A 15,634-nucleotide genomic window follows, 5' to 3' on the forward strand; every position below is an offset into this window, starting at 1 on the left:
ATTTTCCACTAAAAATTACAACATTAGATGATCCTAAATTATTTTATAAATGCATAATACATATGATAACTCTTACTTTTATTTTAAATTTAGGCGAACCATATGATGAAAATTTGTCATGATATGAATAAGGTGGTTATGTCAATCATAAATTATTGTTAACTTTGTTCATTAGTGGTTAATAATGTTTTTGAGCGTCATATGTAATTAAATACATATGCAAACATGGTCAACTTTGAGTGACAAATGATTATAAATACATTTTACTAGCCAAATCAATTATTTGTGTGCTTAATAATTTTGTTTTGTTTTTGTTTTTGAGGTATTTATTGTTCACTTACCATTTGTGGAGATTATTCAATAATTACAAAAGAATGAAAAAGATAAGATGATAACTAAAGATAAAGAAAGATAAGATTTGTGATGATACGTTTAAAAGAGAAAGATAAAGAAAGATTTGACAGACCAAATATGTTATACAATCTCATCCAATCTAATAATCTAGTCTAAAATCACTACAATATTTATATAAGGATAGACAATTACTTTTCTTAGAATCACATAGACGGTCTCTCTTGACAAATAAGAGATTAGTGGGTTGCTCAAGGATTATTGTTAGATTATAAGCTTAGTCACCTCCGTTAATGATACATTCCTGACTCAGATTATTGCTAGTTGTGACAAACTACTCATTTTCCCTTTGTAAATCATTCAATTCATGTGTTATTTTTCTGCCACTAACTGCACTTTTTTTTCCATTTGCATTATTTCCCATTAAGATGAATGGATTTGTGACACCCATAATCCCACATAAATTTATCTATAAAAAATTTAAGCAAGCGGAATATAATATTTAAGATTTTAGAAAAACTCTTGTAAGATAAAAGGTGTGACAAAACTTTTAATCTTTACACAGACAACACAAATATATATAATAATTTTAAGGTATTGACTCTCCAAAGGCCATTTAAAAATTCATAACTAAATTATTACAATTAAAAACAAAAACCCAAAGAGAAAATAAATATAAGTCTAGCCTCGATGTCACAACATATTAGAATATTACAACTCATAAGAAAATATAAAATAAACAGATTCTAAATTAAAGTTTAAGACTCTCCTCAAGAATCATCCTTAACATGGTATCGAATCTCACCCATAAATGACAATCAACCCAAACACAAATAACACAAAAAGATAGGGGAGTGAGATAAATCTCACCACACATATAACATAGTAAGTATTCAAAACAATTAAAAATAATGTATCATCACATTGACAAACATGTACCATAGTCACAATCATTTACATTCTCATATACATACATGCATTATGATGCAGATTCCACTTAAGACTCTATATGCATATTGTACCAATAAAATACTTCTTGAAAGAAGTCCATGAGAACATGCAATTGCCAAATTTCCACACCATGGGAAGCCCAACAACATATTTTCATTGAGATGTGACTATTGGTGGTACGTTAGGATTATCCTTTCTTGCAATGATACTGCAACTCATGGGATTGACATGAGTCAGAGAGAGATTCCAAACTGAATCACTTTCAAAGGAAAAACCACACTTCAACTCATTCATGCCCCCCTTGTTAGCTCAACAACATCCCTCAAAACACACAACATGATATGATGAATAAGACATACAATACATCCATGACATTTTCACATTATCGTAACATGGTGGTCCCAGTCCCACACATACGTGGGCCACAAGCTTATCTTCACACACACACACACACATATATATATATATATATATATATATATATATATATATAGGCATCTTCTTTCAAATATCCTGATGCAACATTTGTCATATATTAGCCTTAAGGTACAAGCAAGGTCTAATTGGATAAGTCATGTTGGACTTTTATGATTCAATATTATTCAGCAACGTACCTCTCATTTCAATGCCACGTACCACCGTCAACCCCAAAACATAGAGGGAAATGATGCTGCAATACGAATGTCGTGCCCCAAAGAAGCTAGAAAATTTCCCACTTAGTTTTTATGCTTAAAATTAATAATTTAGTTATAACTAAAAGTTCAATTGAGTTCATCAATTAATAAAAATTCCAATCAAATCCTCTAATTATTTAAAAGTATTATAACTTATCATTTATTTATTTTGTTAATTTGAATGACAAAAATTATGTAAATAAATATTTTTAAATTTTTTATATTAATAATTGATGTAAAAATATTTATTTATTTATATCAACTATAAACCTTAACAAGCATGTTGTTTTTACATTATTTGTATTGATAACCGATATAAAATTATTTTTTATATCAATGTGTTAACAATTGATTGTAAAAATGTTTATTTACATCAGCCACTAACCTTATAAAGGACATTATTTATACATTGATTTCATTGACAATCAATATAAAATATATATTGCTTAATTAACAATGGTCGTATTGGAAATTAATGTAAATTTTTTTACTTCCATCAATCAAACAATAATATTGATGGAAAGAATATTATTGTAGTATTTCTAAACAATTAAAAAAATCTTATTGAGTTATTTAATAATCAACTACTCAATTGAATTTTAATTTTAATTAAGAAACAATTATATAATTAGCATTTTTCAATGTTATCTATTTCCCTGATTTCATGCTTAGCCAATAAAAACTCTCTTCATATTATATATTTAATTAAAAAAAAATAGCCGTCTAATTAAGAGTCCGTGTGTTTCCTGCATGCTTTCTTTTGCACCAAATAGCACTCCTGTAACATATATCCTATAAATAGCTTCCTCTTGCAACATCAAAAGCACGCACATTGTTACTGAACACACAAACCCTCTCACCAAACCTTCATCGATCTCTTTGTTTTTTTATAAATTATAATATTGATACGAAGTTGTTTCTGTAAATAGCAATTCAGAGACCTTAAAGGTAGTGAGTATTTTCCTCCTTACTTAATCTATTGTGTGATCAAAGTCGTTATTATTAAATTAGATAATTGATAACCATGTCGATGAAGCTGTTATTAGCTTCCCTATCCATTTCGGTGTGGCTTTTCATGGCAACATTATCCCTTGCCCAATCCAACAACCGCTACGTCTTTGACACACATGGCGACCCTCTTGAAACTGACGATGAATATTACATCAGGCCGGCCATAACAGACAACGGAGGGCGTTTCACATTGATCAACAGAAACAGGTCGTGCCCTTTGTACGTCGGTCTCGAAAACACCGACACGCCGCAGGGCTACCCGATGAAATTCACCCCTTTTGCCAACAAGGACGACGACGATAACTTGAGGGTGAACACGGACTTGAAAGTGACACTGGTGCAAGTTTCCACAACGTGTGTGCAATCCACCGAATGGAAGTTGGGTGAGAATGACACGAGGAGTGGAAGGAGGCTCATCGTCACTGGGCGAGATAATGGGATACAAAGTGCAGGTAACTATTTTAGAATTGTGGAAACAGAAAGTGTTGGTATTTATAACATCCGGTGGTGCCCTACGGAAGCATGCCCCACTTGCAGATTCATTTGTGGGACCGGTGGTATTCTGCGTGAGAATGGAAGGATTTTGTTTGCCTTGGATGGTACCACTCTCCCAGTTGTGTTCCAGAAAAAAGATGATTAATTTGAAGCCCCAAGTCTGAAGATTGTGACGGTTTTTGGTTATAGGGAATAATATTTATTTTTTTATGCGTAAGAATTTAATACACCATAATGGGATTTACAATACTTAGTATAAGAAATAATATACGATGGAGCTCTCATCCTTTTTTATCGGATGAAATAAAGATACATGCATTCAGTATTCTCTTCTTGATTTGTAGAAAAAAGCTCCTAAATTGATATTATTTGTATGTAATTCATTTACTACATACTTGATTAAATAAATTATTATATAATTTACTTTTTCTGATCTTATTTTTACTTTCTTATTTATCTTTTTATTTTTCATCACCCCGTCCATCAACTAGGCCAGTTTTTATCTTTTTTACTACTTAATTAGATATAATAATAAGGGTCTAATACTGTTTTTGTTTTGGTACAGCTGATGAGTTTCTATATTCATAAAAAGATGGGTAAAAGAATTATATACACTTTGAGAATAATTAATATTGTTAAGCTGAATTATAACATGTATTGCAGTTGCACAATCCTACACGTCTTTAGATAAAATGAATATATTATATAATAATATTTAATTTAATTAGACAACCATATATAGCACCAGTAGTGCCAACCCTAGCACCAGTAGTGCCAAGATAGAGAAAAGTAAACTATAAAACCTCTGCCACTAAATGTATGACGCACCAAAATTAACGCTACGGACAATGATATATATTTAATAATCTCTTGTTTTTAAACATAGATTTAAATATTTTTTTAATTTTTATAATATAGTATTTCTTATAAAATATTTTTTTTAATTTTTATAATATATTATTTTTTTTGTAAAATTATTTTTTTGTTGTCTTTATATTTATAAATTATATTTATTTCATTTTTCATCTTTAATGTGTTTTAAATATATAGTTCTTTAAATCTAAAAAAATATTATTTAAAATAATATAAGAAAAAAAAATTAAATAAACATATTTTTTAAGAATTAAAAACATAAAAATAATTTTATAACAACAAAAAAATATTAAATTATTATGACTAAATGTATTTAAGTTTTAAACATTCTATTAGGATACACTTCTTACTATATACCTATATATTTTTTTCTTTTTTCTCTCTCTTACTAAGCATTAATTAACATTTGAGTGTCTAAATATATTTATCCTAATGCCATCCAACAGAAGGGGTGTGAAACACTGACTGCAAGATATGTCCATCAAAATTCCATTCTTGTATATAATCATATAATCAAACCCCAATTTTTTCAAAACAGAAGCCTGTTGCATTACTTTTGAGTTATGACACCCCTTCATCAAGAAGCCTTAAGTTATGATACCTTGTGTATCATCAACTAGCAGTAGTTATGACACCCCTAGCTACATCAAGAATGTGTCCTTTGAAGCAATAATAAACCTCTGCAACATACTAATATAGTTGAACTGATCAGACTGATACACGCAAAGGAAAATCTAGAACAGGCTAGAAAACCTTTTTTTTTAATCAGCCAAAGTTAGAAAACCATATTGCATGAGGCTTCACTTTTGGATGGGGGTGTTTCTTCAACTGCTGCTGCTGTCATCCAGAACCAATTACTTTAATAACAAAGTTAAGCACCTTTCTGAGAGAAATTAAACGCATACTTACATAACCATAACCAACGGCCAAGGGCAACCAAAATCCTAACAGACACAAGAGGACCAAATACATATTGGGTAAAATTATCTTTAATTAATTTTTTTCAATAAGATTTTCTATATTATTTTTAAACTATTTTACGAAGTTGTTTAATTATTCATTAATTAATAATTCTTTTCATATATAATTATATAATTAATTAATCATCTCTTATAATATATTTTTTCATTTTCACAATCATTTTTTATGATTTTATTATATTTTCATTTTGTATAGAAAAGTTTATACTATAACTAGCAAATTTCTTTAGGATTTTTATGTAAATTCTTTTTTAATAAATTTTCTGATCGACTTTTATACAAAATTTTTCTTTAATTTTTCACCATTTTAATGTGTCTTTTTGGTTTGAACAATAAGTGAGATTATGTACGTAAATCTTTGGAGACATGATTCACGTTTTAAATCAATAAAAAAATTAAAATTATATTCCAAAATTAAAAATAATCATTATTTCATAATAATTATTTTAAATTTAAAAGTGTAAAAGATTAAATAAAAAAAATTTAAATTTAAGAGATTAAACTAAATATAATTAAAACCCATAAATACATTTCAGTCTATAGTTAATAAAATAACACTTTGTATTTTTCTCTAGTAACTTAACTCTATTATATTACATGAATATCTCTCCATATATTCTTTTGGCAATTACAACTTAGTTATTTAGTATAAGTTTTGTCTATGAAAGAAAATGATAAAATTTAAAATTAATTGATTGCACAAAGATAAACGTTGTATTAAATGTATGCGTCTGGCCGTCTGGATTGTACTTTTTTTGTTATTGTAATAACAAAATTTCCAATTTGGGAGGTGTTCTCGTAGGTAGAGTAAATATTTCTACAAAATATATTCAAATCAAAGCTTTATCCTTGACACGTAACTCATCGACGATGAAAGCATTTGTCTGCTAATTAGCAGTATTAGCCTTACAGTACAAGCAATGTCTAATTGGATAAGTCATGTTGAATTTTGATTCATGAAATGTACCTCCTTTTCTTGACCAAACTCGTACGACATGCCACACACAATCCCATTCCACATATTCGGTGACCGATCTAAAAAAAATTAAAAAAAAAACAATTTATAATATTTTCACAAGACAAATATATTATTAATTTTTATAAAATATATAATTTCATAATAAAAAAATTTTAAAATTTTTAATTTTAAAAGAATAAAATAGATAAAATTAATATCAATTTGTTTTCTCTTTTAAAAGTTTTATCTTTTATAACTTTTCATATTCTTTTTTTTTTTAAAAAAAGTTATTTTTTAAAAGAATATCTATTTTTTTATGAAAACAAAAGTACTAATTATTTAATACATTTAAGTATTAAAAAAATATACTTAGTGGGGACAGTTATCCCCTAACTGCCATTGGAGATCCGTCCCTACATAGTATCCTATAAATAGCTTCCTCTTGCAACCTCAAAATCACACCCATTAATTGTGACAAAACCCATAAATCCTCTCACCAAATAAACCTCAATTTATTGCATTGCATAATACCATGTCAATGAAGTTGTATGCTTCCCTCACCCTTACGGTGTGGCTTTTCATGGCCACATTTTCGCGAGCCCAATACGTTATTGACACAAATGGCGAACCCGTTGACAATGATGATGAGTATTACATCAGGCCAGCCATAACCGACAACGGAGGGCGTTTCACCTTGATCAACCGAAACGGGTCGTGCCCTCTCTACGTGGGTCTTGAAAACACCGATACGCCACTTGGTTATCCAGTGAAATTTACCCATTTTGCCCTCAACGTTCAAGATGAGGATATAAGGGTGAACAGCGACTTGAGAATCGAATTCGTGGAAGTTTCCACAACGTGTGTGCAATCCACGGAATGGAGGGTGGGTGAGAACGACACGAGGAGTGGAAGGAGGCTCATCATCACTGGCCTAGATGATAATTTTGGATCCATTGGTAACTATTTTAGAATTGTGGAAACGCAAAGTGTTGGTATCTATAACATCGAGTGGTGCCCTATGGAAATATGCTCCGATTGTGGATTCGTTTGTAGCACTGGTGGTATTTTGCGTGAGGATGGAAGGATTTTCTTTGCCTTGGATGGTACTCCACTTCCAGTTGTGTTTCAGAAAAAAGATGATTAATTTGAAGCACTAAGTTTGAAGAATATTGTGGCCGTTTAGTCATAGTTCTTTTTATGGTAAATAGGGATTAATATATGATATATGGAGCTATCATCCATTTATTTTAGGAAGAAATAAAGATACGTGTATTCAGTATTCTGTTCTTGATTTGAATAAAGCTCCTAATTGTTATGAGTTTGTAATTCATTTGCTACTTTGGTTATTATATATTATACTTCTTTTATTTCATCTTTGATCACTTTGCTTTTATTCGTATTTATCTTTTCATTCTCATCATATTATTTAGGCGAAATTGCGATTTGATTTTTCTTTAATTTTTTATCACAGATTTTGTTCTCTATAGTTTTTAGGTTCTTGTCAAATTTTAAAAAATCCATATTTTTTGTTCAATTATTAATTTTGCAAGACATTAATTTATTTTTTATATATTTTATTAATTAAATTATTTTTAATTGTTAAATATTCACACCATTAAACCATCAACTTAAGCAAAATTTACACATTGTCGAATATTAACCATCATCATACTTATTACAATTAACAATTCTATACAAAAAACGTTTTAAAAAAAATATTATTTTAAAACAGTCCTTAGTTAAAAACATCATTTTAAAAGGATATCTTCTAATACTATTCTTAGCTTAAAACCATCTTAAAATGGTATTTTTCTAAGATGATTTTTAAAAAAATCATCTTAAAATCATTTTTTTAAAAAATAATGACGATTCTAAAATGATTTTTCATAAAATCATTTTAAAATGTTTTTTTTAAATAAAAAAAATTTGAGGAGGCTAAGAGTATCTTTCCAAAAATCATTTTAGAAAGTAGGCTTTTTAAAAGAATTTGATTTAATGAAGAAAAATTTCTAATCTTTATTTTTTAAACCTCAACATCTTTCTTCCACCATTCACCTATATATATATAACTAATTAATTTCCATCTCAAAGAATTAATATATTATATATTAATACGTATGTAATTAATCTCTTTCCAAATTTTAATTACACGCCTCCACCAATTTAATAATCCGCATGTTTAAAAGTAATGACTAATATTTCTTTCAAGTGATACTCATATGTCTAAATTATATCCTTTCGAATCAGCTTAGTTGATTAAGTTATGAAACCTATGAATAAGTTTACAAGTTCAATCCCTTCTCAATATACATATTCAACTTTTTTTCATTGACAAAATAAAAATTTATTAGACAAGAGAAAAGGGTACGCACCATAGAAATACCCATGACATATTTGAAATACCCATAGCAATACACAGGCAAAGAGTTTGTGACTAAATACCCTGCAATGCATCAACACCCTGCAATGGTTACGACATATTTGAAAGGTGACCAAACAAATATTGAATAACCATTCTATCTACTATATATCCAATGTACATACAGACTAATTGCACGTGTTATATATATATAGCATTGATAAGACCTGAATAAAAAAATTAGGAACCCATTTTACAACACGATTTAGATCAGCTCGCACGGGAGAATGAATTTTGATAAGCTTGAAAATGGGAGCAGAAAGACAAAATCAGTGGTTGAGGTCTTAAGGATAAAACAAGAAGAACATAACAAACATCCTATTGAGCAACAAACCTGTGTTGGAGCACCATTTTCTATAATGACAACTTCATAACCATCTATAATATTTCTTTCAGGGAGAACCAGTGAAAGTTTCTCCATGCACAAGGTCTTGTTCTCACAGTGGTTGGTGCAACGCAGAAAGATCCTATTCTATGAGACTTTACACTAACTTCTTCAATTTCCTTCTAAACAAGAACCACTGACTTTACTACCATAACTAATTATAAATTATAATATATATATATATATATATATATATATATATATATATATATATATATATATATATATATATATATATATATATATATATATATATATATATATATATATATGTATGTATGTATAGTATAATTTCAAGACAATTAAATGTAAAGCATAGATCATAAATTCCTTTTACGATTAAATAAAACTAATAAAAGAAAGTTGACAACTTAACATTAATGTCGACTTTGGAGGATGGCAACGGTGGTTAAACTGCCTTATGTTATATTAAAATATGTATTTGCAGGGTCTAATAGCAATATCTATCAAATAGGATATCAGAAGCACCTGGATGTGTATAACGACAGAAATGATAGACTTCTGATTAATCACAATCACAAAAACACAGACTAAGTTGCTTACTTGTTCCCATGTTAAAATCAAAAGACAGGACTTCCAGTCCACCGGTTTCATGGGTTTTGGGATCTCTCTGTTAATACAGAAAACTCCAGATGTTAAAAAATGGGCTAATTGGTTAACTACATTTAAGCCAGATCAAGAGGCCAAAGCTATGCAATTTGTCAATAAATTACAACATGAAATCATACCAATTGGCAAATTACATACATCATGCATCAGAAGCACAAATAATATCCTTAAGCTGTTGCAAAATTTAAAAATAGTACTATACAATGACTGAAACAAAGAAACTAAGATAATATCCTTCATCATTTGGTGTAGTTGGCCAACTTGTTGGGCAACTAGCAAAATTGATGGGCTACTATGTTGTTGGAAGTGCTGGAAGTAAAGATAAGGTAGGGATATTGCATGCTACCTACAGCAATTTGCCTCTATCTAGTATAAACAACAACAACCTCAGTTAACTGTTCTGTTTTTGGTTTAAATAAGGTTGAAATTTTGAAGAATAAGTTCGGGTTTGATGGGGCTTTTAATTACAAGGAGGAACAAGACCTGGATGCAACTTTGAAGAGGTTAGTACATAATAATTGCCTTAATTGGCACTAAATTAACATATCCTTAGAGACAAATATTAAATTTAATTATCCTAATAAACTGTTGTAATTGATATTTCACAAGATAAGGAAATCAATTTTCTCTACTAATTAAATTTGGAATTGTTTTATTAGTGAGCCAGAATGCTAAAAATATTAAATGTTGTTGGTTTAAATGGTGCTAGGTACTTTCCTGAAGGCACTGATGTTAGATCAAGTGGTCTCGGAATAATTAAGAAGGGGGATTGAATTAATTATTAATGTACCTTGATTAATTAAAACTTATCCTTCTTAATGTTACTAGATTTAATTAGACTTTTACTACCAAGTTAAGAAAGTAAAGAATAGTAATTGAAACTTAATCAAAAGTAAAAGCGATAATTAAAAGTGCACAGCGGAAATTAAAGAGTATAGGGAAGAAGAAGACAAACACAAGAATTTTATACTGGTTCGGCAACAACCCGTGTCTACATCCAGTCCCCAAGCAACCTGCGGTCCTTGAGATTTCTTTCAACCTTGTAAAATCCTTTACAAGCAAAGATCCACAAGGGATGTACCCTCCCTTGTTCTCTTTGAACAACTAAGTGGATGTACCCTCCACTTGAACTAATCCACAAGATATGTACCCTCTCTTGTTCTCAGTTACAACAACCCTAGTAGATATACCCTCTACTTGTACAACAAAGGATGTACCCTCCAATGTGTTAAGACAAAGTTCTCAGGCGGTTAGTCCTTTGAAATCTTTTGTTTAAGGGAAAGGGAAGAATCAAAAGAATTCTCAGACTGTGTCCTTTTGAATTCTTTGAAAAGGGAGAAGGGAGACACAAAAGAATGCAGACGGTTAGTCCTTTGTTCTTTTGGAAAAGGGAGAAGAGAGACACAAAAAGAATTTAGACGATTAGTCCTTGTTGAATTCTTTTTGGCAAAGGGAGAAGAGAATGAAAAGATATAACACACTTTTGTTTTCTGCAGAAGAACAAGGTTTGGAAAACAGAAAACTTAGAAAGCTTTTTGGCAAAGGAAGAAGAAGAAAGATGAAAAGCAAAAGGTTTCAAGATTTCTCAAAAGTTGTTCAAGAAGTTCTAAAAGTTATTCAAAAGTTGTAAAAAAGTTGTTTGAATGCAAGTCAAGGTCTTGCTTTTATAGAATCTCCATGTCTGGTCAAGAAAACCATTGGAAGAGTTATAACCTTGAGAAAATCTTGAGAAAACCATTGGAAGAGTTACATCTCTTGACTTTTTATTCAAAACTTGTTACTGGTAATCGATTACCAAAACCATGTAATCGATTACACAAAGCATTTTATGAAAATGATACACTGGTAATTGATTACCAATATATTGTAATCGATTACACCATTTAAAAAAAATTTGGAACGTTGCAAATTCAGTTAAAAGCTTTGGAAATCAAACTTTACCACTGATAATCGATTACAGGTAATTGGTAATCGATTACCAGAGAGTGAATACTCTGGTAACTTAGAAAAATTTCAGAAAACTTTTCTTGTAAAACAAAACTGTGCTATGTTTGGTTTTTGAAAAATCTTTTTCAATACTTCCCTTGTGAAGTCTTGACTTGTTGCTTTTTGGTTTCTTCTCTTGAATCTTGAAATCATCTTCTCTTGAATCTTGATTCATCTTTATGTCTCTTCTTTAATCTTGATCTTGAACTTGTTGACTCAATCTTGACATCATTCTTTTGGGCTTTTTGTCATCATCAAAACTTCTTGAATCATGCTTGATTCATCATCATGAAGCTTGCTTCTACAATTGACATATACTTTGACAATGTTGGGGGAGACATACTTGAGGCAGCCCTTCTTAACATGAGAAGGCATGGACGAATTGCAGTGGCCAGAATGATCTCACAGTAAGATCTTGATGAGCCTCAAGGCATAAAGAACTTAGTGAATATCATATACAAGCAGATCAAAGTAGAAGCCTTCACAGTTTATGATTACTATCACCTCTATCCTAAATTCTTGGATACTGTTTTGCCTTACATTAGGGAAGGGAAGATAACATATGTTGAAGACATAACTGAGGGTCTTGAGAACGGTCCAATTGCACTAGAAGCAATGTTCCAAGGTCGTAGTGCTGGTAAACAAGTCATTATACTTGCTCGTGAATAATTTAGTACAACCTTACTGTTTGATCTTTCAATTCATTTTGGTTGTGTTTGTAACTCTCATTTTGAGAGGTTGTTTGAGTAATAAACAACGTGGTATCATGTTTAACCATCTTTTAATAATATATAAGCGCCATTATTAAGTTGTCATGTCAATGTTTTAGTTTATATATTACTTTATCATGTTTATATTTTTGTTAAATTAACTTTATATTTTAATCAATTGTATTTATAACAATGTATGATGAATTTCATTCTATTATATATAAACATTAATTTTTTTTTGGAAAAAATGATGCTTGTATAACATACTGTATAATAATTTATATAACTTCAAGAGAGAAAGAGAAAATAGAGACAAATTTAAAATGTAACAAATGATTTGACACCTAATAAACACAAAATTGTTGTGTATAACATCTCTATTTTCTTTTATTTTCCTTTTTTGTCACAAGTTATAGTTTAAGTTTAAGAATAACTATTGAAATTAAGATTTGAAAGAGGACTATAAGCAAGGGAAAAAGAAATAATAGTTGTGGACAGGAACTCATGCCATATTCTGATATCTATTATGGGTTTGCTTTAAACGGTATAGCCTTGACAACAGATGCTTAGAAAATACAGCCTCATGTGTTCTATGCAACTCGCCTATAATGGTTAAAAATGATCTTACTCTACGATGTATGTTGAGTGGAATGAGTGTGATGTTAACTTCTGATTCAAACACTATCTTGGCAACTAAAGGATCCAGGAACATATTGAATTCTGCATATTGGTTTGAACGAACTGAAAAGATATCTCCTTTGTCATTGACATTGTTGCTTATGTGTCCCCCCACTACATATAACTCCTGCAACATTTGGAATTGTTATTCCATGCTATCAGTAAAATATGCATATTTTAATCATCTATAGGCAAAATTTTAAGTGCAGAATTAAGTGTATCCTTTTAGCTAATTTTACCAAAATGACTAGATTAGCAGCTTATTGCTCTTGCTGATATACTATAACTCACCTAAATTCTTGAGCTTATGTTTTTCACTGATACAACCTTTGCTAGATTAGTCAAGGGTCCATTAGCCAATACTGTAATCTTAGACCTTGGTTTAAGTCTTTGCAATACAGAGTTCCAAACTTCCATGGCTAATGGTTGTTTGAGCTCACGGTGATCCGTATCTCGATGAGCCCCAAACTTCACAGAGTTCTCTGTTGTATACCTGAAATGGTTCTCTACCCCAAACATTTTTGGAAAAGTGAAAGAGAGGAGTGACCATAATAATGGTGAAAGAGTCATAGAGAACAACGTGGCCATCCACTACAATGGGAACACAATCAACATGATTGAGCTGGAGAAGCTCCGAAAAAGAAGAAAGTTAATGAATGAATAATTTGCAAATTGGGAAAGTTAGGGTTAAAAAACAAACTAGGGCGAGATTATTCTCCCTTCAACAGATTGACGAGCTTGTACTTGTATTTGAGCCATGGATGCAATGCAAAGGTGAGTGAAAGTGAGATGAGAGAAAAAATAAAAAAAGAGTACCTTTAAGGTTGAGAGCGATTCAGACTTGATGGGAACAAGAACTCCTTCAATGGTTCTTGACGGCGTTGAGGTCGAGGGTGATGGCATTGCAGACATCGAGGGACTTGATGACACGGTCGAGGAGCTCCAAGAGTACCTTGTCAAGTAGTGGCTCCAGGAGAACCTTGTCGAGCTGTTTCTTCTCCTCTGGTTTGGGCTTTTCTTCCTTTTAGGGTTTTTTCTCCTCCTCCGCGGGTGGCTTTGGGATCAGACAAAGAAGTTCAACCTTTGTATGGTTTTTCCTTTGTACTCTCTCGATCTAGAACCTTCAAAGGGAAAATGAGTGAGTGCAGGCAAAGAGGCATGAGCAGTGTAAACAAAAATAAAATCTGGTCCTCCTTCAAAGATGGCTTTTGAAAAAAACTCGTCTTTGAATATTCGATTTCGACAAAGGTTTTCGTGAAAACCATCGTCTTTTTGCAGTTACGTAATTGAAATATTCTTTATATTTACAAAAATACCATTGCTTTGAAAATTACGATGGTTTTGGGATAAATGTTCTTGAGTTTACGTCGTTAAAACTAATTTTTTTTAGTAGTGATTAAAGGATTAAATTAATATTATGAATTTTCTAAAATTTTGCAAGTGAATGAGATAACAAAAAATAAATAGGAGAACTAAAATTGTAGTTAAACTTATTATAAATAGGGGAATTGAAATTGTAATTAAACGTATTACACTACTGCAAAAATACTTTCTACATTGGTTAAATTGTGCATTTTACATCGGTTAATTTACGTCAATTATTAACCAACGTTGTAGGAGACGTCGTAAAAAGTCTGAACTTTTTACGACGGTTTCACAGACAACCGTCTTAGAAAATGATATCATTGTAAGCTGGTTCTTAGTTAAAAACCTTCGTAGAATGCTATCTTTCTAAGACAGTTCTTAGTTAAAAACCGTTTTAGAAGGATACACTTTCTAAAGCGGTTTTCAAAGAATCATTTGAGAATGCATTTTTTTCAAAAAATAAAATAAAATATATTGAGGTGAGAAAACCGTCTTAGAATGTAGATATTCTAAGATGGTTTTTCAGAGAATCGTATTAGAATGTACTTTTTAAAAAAAATTAAAAATTCGTAAGCAAGAATATAAATTTTATCTTGCAGTCCCTATTATATGCATATTAGAGCTTCGTTGGCAAGTAAAAAATCTTATAGAACTTTCCTAATCCATAGTGTTCTAAAAGGAATTTAATTCCATGACCAATACTTTAACATTACCTAAAAGTAACAAGCCAATATTTTCAAAAACTAATTCCTATAGAAATTGCAATAAAATCGTGATTATTTTATCTTGCATATTTTATTTATCTTACACACTTGAAGTATTCTGTTGATATAATTTTCATCTTCATCTTCAATATTCTTTACATATAGATTTAAAAGGGGATTTAGAAGTCAATTAAATGAGAAATTTTTTAACTTAATTCACCCCCCTCTCTTAAGCTATTGAGACCACTTCTCCAACAATTATCACCATCAAATTCCACAAATGACCAAAACATCACAACACCTGAATTTGTGACTCTCCTAATCCACATTGCGCTTCTGCTTCCGCTTTCGCTTCAACATGTTGATGACTTTGTTTTCCAAACATTTGAAGCCATCTCTCTTCAGATTTTTCTTCAACACTCTTTCCTTCACCATGTTTACTTCTCATTTTCTCCCTCTTCTTC

General features: G+C 30.5%; 2 protein-coding genes and 1 pseudogene across 2 annotated transcripts; all 3 read left to right on the top strand.

The window, feature by feature from the left end:
* Window positions 1-2,801: 2,801 nt before the first annotated feature.
* Window positions 2,802-3,918, top strand: LOC100305352 (trypsin inhibitor (Kunitz) family of protease inhibitors). Its single transcript, NM_001250928.3, has one exon. It carries the CDS (start codon window positions 3,001-3,003, stop codon window positions 3,625-3,627), a length of 627 nt encoding a protein of 208 aa, NP_001237857.2. The 5' UTR covers window positions 2,802-3,000; the 3' UTR covers window positions 3,628-3,918.
* Window positions 3,919-6,751: 2,833 nt separating this feature from the next.
* Window positions 6,752-7,670, top strand: LOC100306165 (kunitz trypsin inhibitor family protein). The gene has a single exon (NM_001251655.2). The coding sequence runs from the start codon at window positions 6,826-6,828 to the stop codon at window positions 7,435-7,437; it is 612 nt and encodes a 203-aa protein (NP_001238584.2). The 5' UTR covers window positions 6,752-6,825; the 3' UTR covers window positions 7,438-7,670.
* A 2,287-nt stretch (window positions 7,671-9,957) lies between these two features.
* LOC100809928 ((+)-pulegone reductase-like) lies at window positions 9,958-12,382 on the top strand (annotated as a pseudogene).
* The last annotated feature ends 3,252 nt before the right edge of the window (window positions 12,383-15,634 follow it).

This window comes from Glycine max, chromosome 8 (assembly GCF_000004515.6).
Source record: "Glycine max cultivar Williams 82 chromosome 8, Glycine_max_v4.0, whole genome shotgun sequence".
Taxonomy (NCBI): Eukaryota; Viridiplantae; Streptophyta; class Magnoliopsida; order Fabales; family Fabaceae; genus Glycine; species Glycine max.